Here is a 20579-nt window from a genome sequence, read left to right as displayed (position 1 = left end):
TGCCACTTAAGAGCATTATGATTTTAGGAAAATTAGCCTCTCTGAGCCTTAGATTGGCTCAACTATAAAATTGGAATAATAATATATGCCTTATTTCAGGGCTGTTGAAAAGCCAGCCCTCACCTCCAGTCTAGTGTTTATTTCACTGTTTGTCATGCTGCCTTCTAGATACAGCAAACATAACTTACCTCCTGGCCCATTGAAAAGATAAGTAATGTGTCTTAAAAACTTAATTACAACTAACTTTGCTTAGGCTATTTAAGAAGTTACATACTGCTCATTTTGTTTCTCCTGATCTGAAAAATAAACGTTACAAAAGTAAAGTTCTTTAAGTTTACCTCTTCTTTCTTCTTAGGGTCTGACATGGGATTCCGGAACAGAGGAGAGTCTCCGAAAGGTGAGTATGTTAGACTATTGATGTGCTGTTGCAGAACAGCTTGCTGGGCAGCAGAAGCATTAGGATCTGTCAAAGCTTTTTGAAAAAAAGAAAAGAGAAAGCAAGATGTCAGTCCAAGGATCCAATGCAATTACAGCAAGAAAACATAGAATCATTTGGGAAAGGTTTTTAAAATGTTCAGACTCACTACATGGCATTATTGGTGGGGAGTACAAGAGCAAACTGTGAAAGAAATCAACAATCAAATAAACTAATGGCTCAAAGATATGAAGAGGCACTTCATTTCGTAAGAGCCAACACACAAAGATTTTTACTTAGGTGTTCTCTGTCACGAATAATCAATAAAATGTAATTTAAAACAACCTGGAAGAAGTATTTTATGCATATCTCATTATCAGTGCCACAGCTGTATGAAAAGAATTATAGTCTTGGACTTCTAGAAACATTATAAATTGGTTTTTACTCAACAGAAATAATATGACAGTACATAAAACAAGTTCTGTTTCTGTATTTTTTAACATACTCATTTCAATCATGGAAATTTAACCCAAGGGTTTAAAATAGAAACAAAGAGAAGTTTGTTAAGTATTCAATAAATACTATTTGTAATTGTTACGACTTGGAAACAACCATATCCAACATTAACAGTTGTAAAAATCATGATACATCAACATGGTGAGTTAAGTGGTTATTAAAAATAACAATGTGTTTCTCTGTAGAAATCAGGAAATATCATTGATTTAATTTAATAAGTAAAAATTCCAGGGGCGCCTGGGTGGCTAAGTAGTTGAGTGCCTGCCTTTGGCTCAGGTCGAGATCCCAGGGTCCAGGGATCGAGTCCCGCATTGGGCTCCCCGTGGGGAGCCTGCTTCTTCTCTCTATGCCTATATCTCTGCCTCTATGTCTCTCATGAATAAATAAATAAAACCTTTAAAAATAATAAGTAAAAATTCCAGAATAAAAAATATTCAAAGATAATCAAAGAATAATCAAAGAAGAAAGTGGCATACAAAAAATAAAAATGGCTGTTAAGGTTTCCTTATATGTTTACTATTTATATTTAATATTCTTATTACATTCAAGTAAAAATTGAAAGAAAAAATAAACCCTGATTAGTCTAATTTTCTTTTAAATTTAAAAACATGTCATTAGTCACAGAGAATTTAGGGAACAGACAAGGAATGATGATGGTCTGTAATTACATTCAATAAAAAGAAAACAAGAAAACCCACACAACCACCTACATTGTACCTTGAAGAAACTTCTTTGGAAAATATTTCCAAAAATAATGATAAAAAAAAATCAGATCATACTTGTTATTTCAGAGATAAATACTTTTCCTTTATAAGTGTTTAAAATAAGGATAACACCAAAATATAAATAAGATAATCCACGTTAAAGGAGTCCCACAAACAAAACATTTAGAAAATTTTAATACTCATAAGGGGGGAAAAAAACGTAACAGCAGCAGTAATAACAAAACAAGAACACACACACCTAAAGCTAAATCAATAAAAAAGGGATAAATCCACTCTTTTCAAATTATGCTTTCTTAAAATTAGACATACTAATACTAAAACAATGGATGCTAATATATAAGGAGAAAGTGCAAGTTTGCTCAAGATGGTGAAAATCAGAGATGTTGATTTAAAGAGCATATAGCAAATCATCTGTATTCAGAAAGTTCCTAAACCAATTTAAGACTATCAGTGAGTGGGCAGCTCGGGTGGCTCAGCGGTTTAGCACCACCTTTAGCCCAGGGTGTGATCCAGGAGACCCAGGATCGAGTCCCACGTTGGGCTCCCTGTGTGGAGCCTGCTTCTCCCTCTGCCAGTGTCTCTCCTCTCTCTCTCTGTGTGTCTTTCATGAATAATAAATAAAATCTTAAAAAAAAAAAAAACGTAAGAAAAGTAGTTTCTGTTACAGAGTAAGTACCACACAGTAACTGCATAATGTTATTCTGTGGACTATTCAAGGAGACTCAAGAAAACCTGGATGTTTTTTAAGAATGCTAGTCGTCCATTACTTGACAGGCAATTATGCATTAAAAGTAACACTGACTTGGGGGAGCCCAGGTGGCTCAACGGTTCAGTGCCGCCTTCAGCCCAGGGCGTGACCCTGGATAAAGTCCCATGTCCGGCTCCCTGCATGGAGCCTGTTTCTCCCTCTGCCTATCTCTGCATCTCTCTCACATGAATGAGTAAATAAAAATCTTAAAAAAAAAAAAAAAAAACACTGACCTGCACCATCTGATCCGATCATTAATTAGTATAATAGATCATCCCACCTGAGCTTACTCAAAAGAAAAAGAACTCCTTTACTCCTTTAACAAATCCAAATGTAATTAGGAAAGTGTGAGGATTTTTTTTCTTTGGTATGTTTAAATATGGAATATTTTCTAAGCTAACTGTTTAAAAATAGAGACAAGAGAGCTGATGTTAGCAAAAATAAGTGAACAAGCAAGCATAAGCACTAAACTGCCATTTGTGTTATATTCAATTCTGCTCAAAATAATTTGAAAACACACATACACAAAAGAAGAAAACAAAAATATGAAAAATATGTTGAAAAGCCACATCATGACAAAAAAGGGACAGGAAAAAGTATTAAAAAAAAAAAGTCTAGAACACTGATGATATTTTATCTAGAACAAAGACAATAGGGTTACTGCAAAGAAACTGACAGACTGGTTTGCTTAGCTTAGGAGGTAAAAGTAGAACCACAAAGTGGAAGTTCTATGGAAGCATGTTTTGGTTTCTAAACAACCTGAACAAAACAATAGACTAGACTGACTTGGAAAACTGTAACAAAGGAACACCATGGTAAAAGAGGACTCACATAAGCTCTATAAAGCATCTTTCAACTAACATCCTATGATGTATGGGATCCCTGGGTGGCGCAGCGGTTTGGCGCCTGCCTTTGGCCCAGGGCGCCATCCTGGAGACCCAGGATCGAATCCCACATCGGGCTCCCAGTGCATGGAGCCTGCTTCTCCCTCTGCCTGTGTCTCTGCCTCTCTCTCTCTCTGTAACTATCATAAATAAATAAAAATTTAAAAAAAAAAAAAAAAAAAAAAAGGAACTTTGACTTTAGAAAAAGAGGGATTAACAAAAACCATTCAAAGGGTGCTCAGCTGGCTCAGTCAGAAGAGCACGTGACTCTTAATCGTGGCTCGGGGCTGAGTTCAAGCTCCACATTGGTGTAGAGATTATATAAATAAGGAAAACTTAAAAAAATTTTTTTTTAAACCTCAACTAGTCAAAACACTATCCAGGTAAAAATGGCAGGTTACGGTATTTTATGGTATGTCCCTTCTACTGAAAACAACTAAAACTAAGGAAAAGAAATAAAAGTGAAAATATCACCTTTAATGATAAAACTGATTCTAATGTTCACACAGAGATCAAGTAGAATTCTAATTCACCTCCACACCAAAGATCTAAATAAAATGTTTTTCATGAAGATTTTATTTATTATTATTTATGAGAGAGAGAGAAAATAAGTGAGGGGAAGGAACAGAGGGAGACGAGAACTCCGTAAGTGGAGAGCTTGATGTGGAACTTGATCTCAGAACCCTAAAATCTTGACCTGAACCAAAGGCAGACGCTTAACTAACTGAGCCACCCAAGCACCCCTAAGTAAAATCTGTGTTTAGTCAAATTAAAATATATCTATGTAACCCATAATGACAAAGAACGGGAAATAACAAATGAAGAGATGAGAAAATAGAACAAATTTCTAGGGGGAAAGAAGTAGACAGAGGAGTGACAAAGCAGCATAGTGCAAATTATAGCTTAGAATACATTCACAAGGGATTACAGCCCAAAGTGGAGCATATCTGCCCTGTAGAATCCCACAAAGATTAGGGATTCAAATAAGCAAGTTTGATGAACTGAGACTGAAAGCAGGAGAAGTGTACTCAACAGATAAGCCAAACATCAAGAGAGTGTGCCTCTGATGAAACCAAGTTAACATATGGAAAGAACAAGGGCAACAAGTTTCAGTACTTGCATCATCCCAGAGGTAAGAATGTAGCATTCTGACAGAGGACCCTTCAACAATAACTGGTTCCTGGACTACTTACCTTAAAGTGAAACTTACTGGTAAACAAGTTCTACCCATAAACATAAGTTGCCAGTGAGCTTTTTATTATTTTATTCTTGAATATGAATGGTAAAGATCACAGAGTATTAAAGAGTAGGACCAAAGCAAAAATAATCCTCAAGATTTATTAAGGCACAAAAAGACCTAAAAATATTTTTTAAATGCCAGTTTCAAGAGAAAATTGCATCTACAAACTGGATGCCTGAGAAAGGAAATTTTCAAAGGAGAAGGAATTCTTACAAGCTGAAAACAAAAATTCAAAAAGATGACTTAGAAGACAATAAAAAATCTCCTAAAAAATAGAAACAGCTTAAGAATCAAGCATTAAAATAAAAAATGGGTGCCTGAGTGGCTTAATTGGTTAAGCATCCAATTCTTGATTTTTGGTTCAGGTCATGATCTCAGGGTTGTGACATCAAGCTTCGAGTTGGGCTTTGCATTGGGCATGGAGTCTGCTTGAGTCTCTTTCCCTGTCTGCCCGTCCCCCCCACTCTAAAAAACGAAAAGAAAAGAATCTTAAAAAAAAAAAAGGATATAAGTAATTCAGTATAATTTCAGGACAAGGGAACAATCCTAAATACTTATGGAAGTAGTGGCTGAAAAGTCTCAAGAATTAGAAAGGCATCAGACTTTTCAACAAATAATAATGGTTAATGCAATAAATACAGTCCAGGTTCTGAGGATAAATTATTTTCACACTAGAATTCCATAACATTAAAGCATGAGGAACAAAAAAAGGTATTTTCAGACCTGTAAGTGATCAAAGTTTACCTTATATGTACACTTAATTTAAAAATACATTCTAGGCAATTCAGGAAGTAGAGGAAAAACCAACACCTAGGACAGAGCAGTTCCCACTGAATAGACTTGAAGTGAGTATCGGGAGCATGTTGAAGGCCTAGGGAATAATCAGAGTTCATACTACTGGAGGATAGAGGGATCAATGAATGATATATCCAGAGTGAAAGAATTCTGATACCGTCCTTAAGAATTTGGACCAGTTTAGGAGGGTGATAAAGGCTGGTAATGCAAGGAGAAAAAAGAAATCAAATTCTAGGGGAAGGAAAAAGCTGTACAAAAAAGATGTACATGGCTGGGCAGCAATATTTTTATAGTTGTAATAAATGCTGTGTTCACATTTACAACTTTTAAATTATTCTTTAATCAAAGAAATGATGAAGGTAATAATTATAGGACAGAATACATTATCAATACAAAAATATAAAGATGGCAAAAGAAGAAATGAGGAAAAAGAAAGTAAGAAAGGGCAGTAATATCCTTACTTGACCAAGGAGATTCAAGAAATACTCTCTTGCAGTTGACAGAATAAGAAAATGTAGGGACATGGTTTAAATTTGCAAAAAACTTATCCAAACGTGGTACACGGATCATGATGAGAGATGAACTTCATGGTACAGAGACTAACTTAACTTTCTCTTGCTCTCTCTCATTCTCTCAGTTACTCCATTTATGCCAGCTGATATCAGGGTTTTTTTTAAGCTCCAATAGAGCAGATTTCTTTTAAAAAGATATTTACACTAAGAAGTTAATTTTAAGTTAAAAATAATAATAATAAAGATAGTAGACAGAGAGGGCAATAACTGGGAAAAAGTATTCAAACGATTGAAGTATGAAAAACACTTCAATAGATAAAATGACTCAGGGAATTTAGTAACATAGCTATATTAGGAGAAGTGAATAAAGAACATAGAGGTGGGTGGTTAAGTGAACTATATTTCTCACCTACCATTAACAAGTTAAATTTACTTAAGACTTAATAAAGCAAAACACAGCAACATAAGCACATCATTTAATTATATACCAGGAAACAAAGTGGCCATAACAAAGCAGTCTCTTTGGGGGACTAGGCCTGGGAGTCAGGAAGTGGAGAAGGCCAGGATCCATCACAAGCCCTTCTGTACTACATGACTGTTTAGTGATATGCACTTTTGTACTGCTTAAGGGTGGGATGGAGTGGGAGGAAAATCAGGTTAACAAGTTAAGTATTAGCAAGAAATAAACTGAGTAAAGCCTTCTAAAGTGACTGACACTTACCTACTGGGGCCTGGGGGGCTCCAAAGCCCAAAGTGGCTGTCGTAGTATTAAATCCAGGGGCCCCAAAGGCTCCTGTACCAAGAGGCCCTCCGATCTTAGGTTGGTTGTTCCCAAACAAAGATGCCTGTCCAGCACCAAGAGCTATGGAGACAAGAGGAAAGAAAAAGTGCCACAGGAGATCCTTTGAATGTTGTGCCAGAGGTCAGATACTTAAAAATATAATACATTTGGAAACTTCATAATGACCATTCATTTCAACAAAAGAGGTAATACAGTAAATGTTAATTATATGCCAGGCACTGTGTTGAGTACATTCTATACATCAGAGGCAAAATATTTAACCTCTCTGTGCTTGTTTCAACTATAACATGTGATAGTAATATATAGCTTAGGTATTTGTCCCTAAGATTAAAGTGAAAAAACACATATTAAGCATTTACAAGAGGACTAGTAGACACTAACATTCATAAGCTACTGTTTCATTCTTCATAACCCTGAAGTAGGAAATATTATCCACATTTTATAGATGAGAAAATTGAGGGTTTAGGAATCAGCTCAACGTCATCAATGTAGTAAAAGGTTAAACTGAGGTTCAAACCCTTGGTGCATCAGGGTTAACTGCTACACTATAGTAATACAGAGTTTGAAAGAATTAAAAAAATAAGTCTCCTTAAATTTCAATATTTGCAAATTAAAATATGCAGCTGAACCAATCACAATGTTATCATTTTGATTAACATAGAAGCTAACCTACAGAAAACCGAATCCAATACATCTTCTTTGAATAGCAAAAGTAACACTTTCAAATATACCATCTTATGCATACTACTTTACACCAAGACAAACGTTTTGTTTTATAAAAAGGTAAGTGGGGGCGCCTGGCTGGTTCAAAGAGCATGCCACTCTTGATCTTGGGGTCATGATCTGAAACCCCACTTGGTGTATAGAGATTACTTAAATAAATAAAACTTAAAAAAAAAAAAAAAAAAGAAAAGCGAAATGCCCTGTGATGAGCTTACTAAACAGATTCGAGTTTCATTATGAATCAGACTGGATGGAATAAAAACTTATTTTCAGAGGGGAAACCCACTGCAGAAACTTATGTTTTAAAGCCTAATGAATCTTGCTTATGGATACTGTTGGCTGTGAAAATGGGGAGAATTTATTTAGAATAAATTACTGGCATAAAATTTTTTAAAAATTTCCGTCCCGTCCTCCTCAAAAAGTTACTAGCAGTTTGGAAGATCTACAGTTCCATGAGAGAACTGTAAAGTCACTTCAAGTTATACTTAGAGGTCAAAAATATAAAAGGGCGCCTGGGTGGCTCAGTCAGTTAAGCTTCCAACTCTTGATTTCAGCTCAGGTCAAGATCTCAGGGTCTTGAGATCGAGCCCTGCACTGGGCTCTGCATTCAGTGTGGAGCCTGGTTGAGATTTTCTCCCTCTCCCTCCACCCCCGCTCAAGGTCTCTCGCACTCTCTCTAAAATAAGTAAATAAAATATATTGAATACAAACTGCTCTGAGATTGCAATAGCAAAGATAAGTCTATGCTCAGAAAATCCATACAATATAAATTAGTCAGGGTAACTATTAAATGGACAAAACACTCCTTAATTGTCCAACTTCATCAATAACAAGAAGATAACAAGGTAGCAAAGGAATTATTTCTCCTTATAAACCCTAGCTCTGGAACAGGAAATAAGACTTCTTTTAAAGTCCCAAACCACTAGAAATTGGTGAAAATTCCAAGAAAAACTGAAACTACTGCCTTGAAAGATATAGTTTATACAAATTTCAGAATTCTTTATTTTTCCCGGTAGCAAATCCCTCCTTATCCCCTAAACAAAAACTTAGAAAAAACCCAAATATATAAAATGGACAAAAATTTCTCATCTAGATGCATATTTCCTTCACCTTTGTAGCAGTCCTGGATGAAGAACCATGAAACAGTCTAAAAACCACTGTATTTCAATAACCCAAAAAAGAATAAAAAAGGCATTGAGCGGTGATCTAGAAAGAGACCATCAAAAATTGACCTGCCTGCTACTGTTACAATTTATTAATGAAAAAATACGCATTTTACCCAGACCTATCTTATATTACACAAATGGATCTTTACACTTAATGAAAGGATTTACTAATAGTCCATAAGCTAAGGGACATTCTGATGGAAGATAATGTCAATTCATGAAATGTAGTGTATTTATAATTAGCTGTAGGAATCATAAAGTAGATATATACAGGGCACCATAGTAGTAGTGGCCCTGGAAACTCCAGGGATACTCAAGAAAAATGTGAAAATGGTCATATTCCTTTTGAGATCTTCTAATAAACATTAAAATTTAATTTTATTTATGGTATCTATTAGCTTTGGGTATATTTTTCTTAGTGTAACAATAAACTTTACTAGATGTACCCTTAAACTTACTACTTCACGGAAACTTTTAAGAACTAAAATCTCTGGGATCCCTGGGTGGCGCAGCGATTTGGCGCCTGCCTTTGGCCCAGGGCGCGATCCTGGAGACCCAGGATCGAATCCCACGTCGGGCTCCTGGTGCATGGGGCCGGCTTCTCCCTCTGCCTGTGTCTCTGCCTCTCTCTCTCTCTGTGTGTGACTATAATAAATAAAAATTAAAAAAAAAAAAAAACTAAAATTTCTTAATATTACTAAATAACTACCAAGAAAATGCCATACTGATAGTGCCAATGATAGTTAATATTACTGTCAAATTAAATCAGAAACTTATACACCCATGATTTAATGAGTATTCCTTAGCTGAGCACATAAGGGGGTAAAAATATCACACACCAATAAATAATATAAAATGTTTTACAAGAAAATTTGTTAGCTGAGGTAAGAGTATGAATCTCCATCACTCAATACAAAAGGTGCATAGGAATACCCACTCAGCTAATGCCCCAAAAATACATCATCCCAACCTATACTGTGCTATTCTATTCATGATACCATGACACATAGGGTTCATGAACATGGGTATTTACATACAATTGTCTCCAGACACTGCTCTCAAAGCCTAAAGTCTGCTTTAGCAGATGTGAACATCAAAGAATTCCAATAGTGTATGCTCAGTGATTCTCAGAACTCTCATTTCTCTATATCATCTATTTCTGCTAAGGTTGGGAATGTAAAATTCTTTACTGATTGTATTTCAGTTTATGCAAAGCATGAATGAGGGATATATAACAGCAGTAAAAAAAATGGGATCTGTTGACCGTGAGGTAGAGCTGTTTAAGGAAAACTGAATATATTCAGGGACGTCTGGGCGGCTCAACAGTTGAGCATCTGCCTTCGGCCCAGGGAGTGATCAGAGAGGGTCCTGGGACTGAGTCCCACACTGGGCTCTCTGCATGGAGCCTGCTTCTCTCTCTACCTATGTCTCTGCCTCTCTCTCTGTCTCTCATGAATATATAAAATCTTAAGAAAAAAAATTGAATATATCCAAATAAAAAAAGGGAGTTAATACATTATTGTGGAAAAGAAGATGATAGCATCAGAAAAAGTTATACAATACTATACAATTTGGACTGCAGGAGAAGGCACTGCTAATAACCTGCAAGACCTAAAAGCCAAAGAGGAAAGAATGACAACTTTAACCACATAAAAATAAAACTTATACGTGAAGATACCATAAAATTACATGGCAATAAAAAATAATAATAAAAAAAATTACATGGTAAAACTTATAAAGATTTGGTGGAAATATATATATTTTTTTTTTTAATTTATGATAGTCACAGAGAGAGAGAGAGAGAGAGAGAGAGAGAGGCAGAGACACAGGCAGAGGGAGAAGCAGGCTCTATGCACCGGGAGCCCGATGTGGGATTCGATCCCGGGTCTCCAGGATCACACCCTGAGCCAAAGGCAGGCGCTAAACTGCTGCGCCACCCAGGGATCCCTGGTGGAAATATTTTTAACAGACATTAGAGTAGCATCTTACCTGCACTTTGTGTTTATGGTTCACAAATTGTGTAGGGTCAAAACTACCCTTGAAAAAGCTTGTAATTTGCCCATACCAAAGCTAATTTTTCCACCAGGATTAGAAGAGAACACTGATGTCAGATGATATATTTTGCTTAGAGATCACACTGAACAAAAAACTAGAGCTTTTTAATTTTTATTTCTTGCAAAATATATGTGATAGAATTCGGATAAATTAAAAAGTTCAGATAAAACTCTATCATACAACCCAAAAGAGTTAATATCCACAATATAAAAGCACTCTCAAAAATAGATTAACAATGATCAAATATTATGAACAAGGAACTGAAAGATTCAAATGGCCAGTAAAATACATTGAGACTATCCTTCACCAGTAATCAGTGAAATGCAAGTTAGAACATACCAATTTCCACTATCATGCATGTAAAGATGAAAAAGTCAACAATATGGGGGGGGAGTGGAAAAGAAAAAAATATATGGAAAGGTATGGGAAAAATTAGCACTTTTATACAATGAGAACAAAACTTCAAAACGGCATTTTTTTTTTTTTGGAAGACAAATTAACAAGACTGACCAAACTTCAAAATGTTTATCTTCTGATCCAATTCCAAATCTCAATCTTTTTTTTTTTTAAGATTTATTTATTTATTCACGAGAGACAAACACACAGAGAGAGAGAGGCAGAGGGAGAAGCAGGCTCCTTGCAGGGAGCCAGATGTGGGACTCGATCCCAGGTCTCCAGGATCAGGCTCTGGGCCGAAGGCAGCACTAAACCGCTGAGCCACCCGGGCTGCCCCCAAGTCTCAATCTTATAGTAATACTAACACATACAAAATTATGTAAAAAAGATCTTCATTATTGCATTGCTATTAATATAACTCAAATGTCTAATAGGGGGAAACTGAATTATAACATGTATAATTATGTGTTATGTGCATATATGCACACATATACATAATGGAATACTAAACAGTTATTTTTAAAGCATTAATTAGACCTATATATATGGATCAAAAGAAAAAAATAACATGCCCAAAATGTCATGGGAAGTGAAAAAATGAAATACAGAATACCACATAAGGCAGTTGCTTTCAGATTGAAACATTTTACTGTAGCACACAATATGAAATACCTGGAGATTCATAAACATATATATAAATAAAACAAAAATTAAATGATACTTAATTTGCTTTGTACAATGATTTTTTCATTCTAATTTTTTTTCCCCTTAAATGCTGTTTGTAGCCCACTCTATGAGTATTATATCCCACTAATGTATGTATCTCAGTCTTTGGTTAAGGATATGGTTTCTATTTAAGAATATAATAAAAATATACATATATATCACACACACACAACTTTGTGTGTGTACACATTTGAAAAATGTAATAAATGAAAAAACTGTATAAGATGTAAAGGAGTCTGACAAGAACACCAAACTTTCAATACTGTTACTTCACAGCTGAATGATGTTGACTTATCATGAAACTTCTGTATTGCTGAATTTTTTTAAAAAAAGCACCTAGATCTTTTATTTTAAAAAGAAAAATAGAGGGATCCCGGGTGGCTCAGCGGTGAAGCATCTGCCTTCCGGCTCAGGGCATGATCCTGGGGTCCTGGGATTGAGTCCCACATCGGGCTTCCTGCATGGAGTCTGCTTCTCCCTCTGCCTATGTCTCTGTGCCTCTCTCTCTGTGTCTATCATGAATAAATAAAATCTTAAAAAAAAGGAAAAAAAGAAAAATGGAAGGAAATAGCTCATAGAGTACAAAATAAGGTTCTATTAAAAAGGAGAGGATGGGGATCCCTGGGTGGCGCAGCGGTTTAGCGCCTGCCTTTGGCCGAGGGCGTGATCCTGGAGACTCGGGATCGAATCCCACATCAGGCTCCCGGTGCATGGAGCCTGCTTCTCCCTCTGCCTGTGTCTCTGCCTCTCCCTCTCTCTCTGTGTGACTATAATAAATGAATAATAATAAAAAAAAATTTTTTTAAATAAATAAATAAATAAAAAGGAGAGGATGAAGTGCCCCACTGGCTCAGTCATTTAATCATGAGACTCTTGATCTTGGGGTTGTGGGTTCAAGCCCTACAATGGGTATAGAAATTGCTTAAAAGTAAAATCTTAAAAAAAAAAAAAAATTAAAAAGGAAATGACAGATAAATGATCAGAGCATAGAAGCAAAAACAAGAGATAACTGGACAAGGGAAACAGAGACCATGGAAATAAATGGTTTGCAACTAAATGACCACACACCCATGGTCAGATGACTTGGGAAACAGGCAAAACTATATGCTATAACAATCTTGTTAGAACTCTACATGCTGAAGCATTATTCATCTTATGACCACTACCACTCTCATACTGCTTAAAACAGCTGGGCAGGCAAAAAGGTCAGTGTCTTCAAAAGCATTAAATCAATAGTAGAAATAGAGATAAAGGTGTGAAGACTCTACATCAAGGTGGAAAGAACTGAGAGGTATGCACCGACCTTATAAAACCTCAGGGTATTTGCTAAAATTACTTCAACTTATGCTCTTACTGCTCTCTCTTACCATTAGGGTAATAAAGCTTACTTGACTAACAGTTCAAATCTCTGTTACAAAGGTAGCACAAGGGAAGTGAAAATTAATAATGCCATCATATTGACAAGTCTCACATTAAAAACTAAAAATCCCAGACAGACTAGACTATCAGAAGACAAACGTTTTATAGAAAGGGAGAATACAACCTCTAAGATAAAATGTGCAAATGTTTTAAAACCTGATAAAATATAACTGCTGGGAATGTTTTATTAGTCCACTTGTGAAAATGAAAATCTAGGCTGCCTATTTCCAGGCATATGATTTAACGGTGGTCTTAACTTCTAGCAAATAGAAAGCCATGTTGTGCCACTTCCTAAATCTCAGGTACAGTTCCTTACCTGTTCCAAATCCTGCACCAAGCCCAGTTCCCAGAGTGCCAGGTCCCGGTTTACTTCCAAAAATACTACTCCCACTGGTATTTGTGCCAAAACCTAGAAGGAGAAAAGAATGAGTGGACTATACTTTTAACACAACTCTTAATTTCCTATACAAGGGAATTTTTAAAAAGGCAGTATGATCCTAAGCTTTGCATCTTGTCCAGTTATTGATATTTAGAAATCCTAAATGGTAGGCTTTTTAAATTTTTTTTAATTTTGATGCCTATAAACAGACCCCAAAATCTTCCTATTTACTTATGTTTCAGACTTGAAATATTCAATACAGGATAATATCCATTAAAACAAAGTGATTGTGCTTGAGCATATACATTCCCTTTTTAATACTCAAAGCCTCAAACCTATTTTTTACATTTAATTAATGGAAGAAAAATGCATTTCCTCAAACTTTCACTAAAAATAAGACAATTGGGGCCCCTAGCTGGCTCAATCAGTAGAGCATGTGGCCTTTGATCTCAGGATTGTGAGTTTGAGCCCCAAACTGGGTACAGAGATTACTTAATCTATATATATGAGACAATCAACAAAGACTACTGAAGCTAAAGGTTCTTGTTAATAGGAATTTATCTATAAAAATCTCTACAGTAGGTTTGGTTTTGAACAAATGAATCCTGTACGGGCAATAATGTGTGGCTGGCTGATCACACAGGAGCAACTTTAATGGTATCATAACCAATCAGCTCATGGAGTACTCAAGAACTCAACTAGCTGATAATTAAAATGAGAAGATAATCTATAAATAACTTTTCTTGTGTTGAACTACTTCATTATCAGAGATGATGGAGATAAACAAACCATCCTCCTTCACTATTACCTACCATCCTATGATAAAATCCTATGATTTCCCCTGGAAAATCCACAGGTTTCCCCAAAAGATACCTATATACTGCATTCATTACTGTCATTTCCCTTCTGTTCAGATATGTCCAAAAGTTCTGCACCTCTTTTAGAGCTAAGTATCAACAAAACAGCCAATAAACATATCATTAATCTTTTTTTAATTAAGATTTTGTTAAGTAATCTCTACACCCAACGTGCAGCTTGAACTCACAACCCTGAGATCAAGAGCTAAATGCTCCAGGGGTACCTGGTTGTCAGTGGAGCATCAGACTCTTATGGTTGGCTCAAGTCATGATCTTGTGGGTCAGGAGACTGGGCCCTGCATCAGGCTCCACACTTGATAGGGAGTCTGTTTCAGGATTCTCTCACTCTGGCTCCTCCCCTAACTAATGCATGCAAGAAAAAGAGCTGCATGTTCCACCTACTGAATCAGCCAGGTAACCCTATCATTGATCTCTCTTGATAAGAGGAAAAAAGAAAAATCAATCATTGGCCAGCAAACCTTGTTCTTGGAACACCTGGAAGTTTTTTTAAGGGGTATCATGGAGGGAAACAAGTTCAAAAGATAACAAAGTAAAGAGAATATCTGGAATATAGGATATTATCACCAACTAAGAATGTTACACTCAGTCAGTCATGCCAGTATTTGGATTATTATCTCAATGAGAAAGATCAAGAAAAGTTAAAGAATGTAAACAGTTTGAAAATATGTTTCTAATACACGTAAAAATGCATGTAATCTGACATAATCTATTTAATTCATACATTCATTAAATCTTTGCAATTATGCTAATTAATAGCTATGCCACAAAATGGGAGTACTGCTACTCAAGCACAATCAATTTTTTTAAAGGAAAAAAAAAAAACAGGAAAAAATGTACTTGGAGATATTCTTTTCCTTTTCGAGTTAAAATATATCCAGAAAGGATCTTCCAGCCCCATTAACAGTAGAAAATAAGATACTCATGAACTATCTCAAACCCACACGAGGGAAATAAGTCCCAACTTACACTGTTTATACCACACATTTCCTCCGATTCTTACTGACAAAAGTTGATCAACTCTGTTATTTCAAAACAATTTTTAAATTAAAATTAAGAACCATTAATTAATGTTCAATTAATTTAAAACAAAGAAGCCAAGAATATACAATGGGAAAGAATAGTCTCCCCAATAAATGATGCCAGGAAACCTGGACAGCAAAAGAATGAAACTGGACCACCATCATACACAATACACAAAAATTAGACTTAAACTGTAAGACTTCAAAGTATAAAACTCCTAGAAGAAAACATTGGCAGTAAACTCCTTAATATCTGTCCTGGCAATGATTTTTTAGATGTAATGCAAAAAGCAAAGGCAACAAAAGCAGAAATAAACAACTGGGACTACATCAAATTCAAAAGCTTCTGTACAGCAAAGGGAACCATCAACAAAATAAAAGGCAGTCTACTGAATGAGGGAAAATATTTGCAAATCGTACATCTGGTAAGAGGCTAATATCCAATCAACAATCCAACAGCAAAAACACAATCTAATTAAAAAATAGGTAGAAGATCCTTGCAGACCTCTTTACAAAGAAGACATATAGATAGCCAAAAGACACATGCAAAGATGCTCAACATCATTAATTATCAGGGAAATGCAAATCAAAACCACAATGAGTTATCACCTCACACCTGTTAAAATGGCTATTATCCCAAGGACAAGAAATAACAAATGTTGGTGAAAACACAGAGAAAAGGGAACCCACGGTGCACTGTTGATGAGCATGTAAACTGGTGTAGACACTGTGGAAACAGTTTGGAGGGTCCTCAAAAAATTAAAACTATAATTACCATATGATCCAGCAATCCCCCTTCTGGGTATTTATTCAAAGGGGGAAAAAAAAAAACTAACTCGAGAAGATGTATGCACCCTCACATTCATTGTAGCATTATTTATAATAGTCAAGATACAAGATATAACCTAAGTAGCCATTGGTGGATAAACAGATAAAGATGTAGTACATGCATACAATGGAGTAGTATTCCACTATAAAGCACAATGAAATTTTACCATTTGTGACAACACAGATGGATTTTAAAGCATTGTGATAACTGAAGTAAACCATACAGAGAAAGACAAATATTGCATGATCTCATTTATATGTGTAATCTTGTAAAACAAAAAACCATATCTGTCTCACACATACAATGTATTGGAGGTTGCCAGAGGCAGAAATGGGGGATGGATGAAATGGGTAAAAGGGAATCAAAAAGTACAAACTTCCAGTTATAAAATAAATAAGTCACGGGGATGTAATGCGTATCATGGTGACTATAGTTAATACTGTCTTGCATATTTCGAAGTTCCTAAAATAGTAGACCTTAAAAGTTCTCATCACAACAAGTATAACTATGCATGATGACAGATGTTAACTAGACTATGGTGATCACTTCACAATATTACAGAAATAGCAAATTAATATGTCCTACACTTGAAACAAATGTTATACTTCAATTATATCACAATTCAGAAAAATGAGCTTTAAAAAAAAGATATTTAAGTATACAAATAGCTCCTAACTGTCCACCTAATCATATAGTACAGAAAAACCACTGACTTATTGCCCATCACCATCTCATCAATACCTAAGGAATCAACCTTTCTAAATTGTTGCTCACAAATGCTGACATCCAACGAGTCTGTAATTCCTCTCCTAAAAGAATTCTATTTCTCCATTCATTTAGAAATTCAGACACTATCTTATATTCACTTAATCTTAAACTTGTCCCTGCCAGGAGTAATTACTTACTAAGAAAATGAACTAGTATCTCTAAAGAATGACTTTAGGATCTCACAACACCAACTGTAGCAACTCTACAACTGTAGTAACTCTAACCCCAACCTTTAACTTTGTGGATTAATCAGCAGCAGAAACAAAATCCCGTAATGGATAATGTGTGGCTAACAATAATAGAATGATGCTCTAAATCTTTGTATAACTGTATTCCATTTCCAGATTGTTATATGGCTTATTTCCAAACAGAGGACTCTCGACCACAAACTCCAAGTTGACAGCTTCTCAAGAAAACAAGAATTTCAAAGAAAGCTTTACGCAGACAAGATCCCTCAAGAGTAGTAATGGAATGTTCAATTCACCCAAGTTCCCACCCTACAACCTTCATCTGACTTAGAAGTAATCCTTCCTCTTAGGGCCCCATTTATTCACTCAGTAATTCATTTAAGTTTTAGTGAGCATCTATTCTATGTCCGGCACTAGGTCAACACTGGAGATTAAAAAAGAAAAAAAAATAAGGACGATTAAGTTTCATCACATAAGCTAATAAGGCATATTAGATAAAAATGAAATCTTTCACTTTCAAATCATTGAACATGAGTATAAATAGATTTACACAAAAACAAAAAATCTCCAAACAAATCAGAAATCTGCAACCATGAAAGAACATTAAGTATATTTCAGTAAGTCCAGCCCATTTTATAATTTTAGCTTATATAAGTATCCAGATAAAAACAATTTTTTTTCTGACAATGAAGCATGCTACAAAAAAAAAAAAAAACCAAAAGTGCATTTTCAAAGAAAGGAAAAAGTGGTTCTCCAGGGGCTAAATGAATCATAGCTATACAGTGGCTTATAGCCCTCAAAGCCCATATCATATAAACAGATAAAAGAAACACATGTGGTATTAAAATCTCACAGGGTGAGAAGATTATTAAGAAAAAAATGGTTTACAAAGCTTTTGGGGGAAGGAGTGGTAGTGATGAAAAAAGACTGAAAAACACTGGTTTAGCCCTTAAGTATCTTTCCCGTCTTAATTTTATAAAATAAGAAATAAGTACACATGTTAACCAAGCCCGCTGCCTCAAAACCACTCTTTCACAGAGTATAATAAAAAAGAATTCTAGGTGAAATGATAATCATTACTAGGAGTAAGTGACCAACACAAGAGGTAAAAAAAAAATCAAACTAAAGGGGCACCAGGGGGTGCAATTAGTTAAATGTCCGAATCTTGGTTTCAGTTCAGGTCATGATCTTGGGGATGGATGCTCAGCAGAGTCCACTTAGGATTCTCTCTACCTTTCCCGTAGCCCCTCCCCCATCCTGCACTCAAGCATGAACACTCTCTAAAGTATTTTTTAAAAAGCAAACACAAAAATTTAATAATTGGTACCTATTTTTCACATATATTTCTGTAATAATTCATGTTTAATGTAGTCCCTTTTTCCATACACTGTAAGACTTCTCAAAAACACCAAAAAATTATATAACTGCTGACCTATAGCAAATAACCATGTCTTTTTTTTTTTTTTTTTTTTTTTTTTTTTTAAGTAATCCCTCCATCCAAAGGGAGGCTCAAATTCACGACCCTAAGATCAGGAGTCACATGCTCTTCCAATTGAGTCAGCCGGGCACTCCAACAACCATGTCTTTTCATTTATCTCTCAATAAATATTCCCAGTGTCTAATGATGTATCTGACACATAAAATCCTAACAGATACTTAAACCACTATTTCCCTTGGTCATGAAATGAACTTCCTTATCTTACTTATAACACAAATTATGTTAATTTGTTTAAAAGCTGATTTAGAACTTAATTAGGTAGTTACAGAAGACAAATGTTTCTATTAAGCAAGTTTAATGATTCCAACATTTCTCTAAATAGTTTAGGGTTATTTTTAAAATTATTCCATCTTAACTGTATTTTTCATATTTTTAAATGAACATAAAATATACTTTTATAGCTGAAAGAAAGCTTCAATTTTCAGTAAGAATCATCAAATCACCCCCCCCCCCCAAAATGAAATCTCTAAAAGAAAAATAATCAAAACAAAAACAACAAAAAACATTAAAAAGTCATCAAATCTCGGGACGCCTGGGTGGCTCAATGGTTGAGTGTTTGCTTTAGGCTCAGGTTATGATCTGAGTCCTGGGATTGAGACTCACATCGGGCTCCCCAGGGGAGCTTCTCCCTCTGCCTATGTTGCTGCCTCTCTCTATGTCTCTCATGAATAAATAAAATATTTTTTAAAAAATTCATCAAGGGATCCCTGGGTGGCGCAGCGGTTTAGCGCCTGCCTTTGGCCCAGGGCGCGATCCTGGAGACCCGGGATCGAATCCCACGTTGGGCTCCCAGTGCATGGAGCCTGCTTCTCCCTCTGCCTCTGTCTCTGCCTCTCTCTCTCTCTGTATGACTATCATAAATAAATAAAAGTTAAAAAAAATTAAAAAAATAAAAAAAATAAAAAATTCATCAAATCTCATTTGTGCACTACTTCCCTGTTTGAAACCTGGCCTAAGAGAATGTGTTATCTCAACTGAATGTGTTTCATATGGTTTCTCAACTACTGGTGAGGTAATCCAAGAAAAAATTAATCTCCATTAGAAAAGCAACTTTCTACAAGGTACTACTGCATGTGTTGAATGGCCCATTTTATCCAAAGCCCATTTTATCCAAAGCAAGGAGTTAAGAGACTAATAATGAGGTAAGGGAATTTACATCTCTTCTAGGTATGTCAACCCAAGTCCATGATTTTAAACCTTTCCCCCTCTGGTACCTCATATCTAGCCACAGCTTACCTGAGAATTTTTAAATATTCCCAATCATATGAATCAGGAGAATGATGTGTGGTATAGTCAGTGTAACTTTAAGAGAGCCAAACCTGCTTTTTATATGTACCAAAATTGGAAGTGTTTGTATTGGTTCCTAAAGTCAGGGTTGGTTTGTTACCAAAGAGCCCGCCACTGGTTGTACCAAATGAAGGAGCACTGGTTGTGCTGGTTCCAAATGTAGTAAGCTTGTTATTGCCAAACAGGGTCTAAAAGGAACAAAATACAGAAAAGTTTTAAGTAGTAAAAAGATACATCCACACAGCAAATAGAGGCTACCTCAGGTATACGGAGTTGGATGTGAGGTAAGCAAGAGAAGATGTCATAACTTTTATGAAAAAAGTAGAAATAGGATGAATAAAGATTATCAGAAAAGTATACTAATCTGAGTAAGATTCACTTTATAGAGCATGCTCTATAAAATCTGTAAAATCAATGGCAACCCTTCAGCAAACACAGTATTTCAGTGAGTCAAAGAAAACAATACAGTAATCAACTATTTTTTGACCTGGTAACAGAATGTATCATATTCAATCTGCAAATAGAAATAGTCACAATAAAAAATTTAAACATGTTAGACCATGGAAGAATCTTCAAAAACATTAATGCTAAGTAAAAGAAATCAGTCACAA

The 20579-nt window shown here is 35.5% G+C and overlaps 1 protein-coding gene across 8 annotated transcripts in view; it reads right to left on the bottom strand.

The window, feature by feature from the left end:
* The window catches only part of NUP98 (nucleoporin 98 and 96 precursor), a 120382-nt gene that overhangs the window by 69883 nt on the left and 29920 nt on the right, over positions 1-20579 (bottom strand). For 3 of the 8 annotated variants that reach the window (XM_077866804.1, XM_077866796.1, XM_077866797.1), the window contains exons 10-13: positions 20018-20156; positions 13439-13531; positions 6557-6697; positions 339-472 (exon numbers count right to left, since the gene is read on the bottom strand). In XM_077866804.1, coding sequence (XP_077722930.1) covers positions 339-472; positions 6557-6697; positions 13439-13531; positions 20018-20156 — 507 coding nt within the window. The remainder of the gene's footprint in view (positions 1-338; positions 473-6556; positions 6698-13438; positions 13532-20017; positions 20157-20579) is intronic. The other 5 variants (XM_077866798.1, XM_077866799.1, XM_077866800.1 and 2 more) reach the window with 5 other exon arrangements.

The sequence above is a fragment of the Canis aureus genome, chromosome 23 (assembly GCF_053574225.1).
Source record: "Canis aureus isolate CA01 chromosome 23, VMU_Caureus_v.1.0, whole genome shotgun sequence".
Taxonomy (NCBI): domain Eukaryota; kingdom Metazoa; phylum Chordata; class Mammalia; order Carnivora; family Canidae; genus Canis; species Canis aureus.
This window is presented reverse-complemented; position numbering and strand designations above follow the sequence as displayed.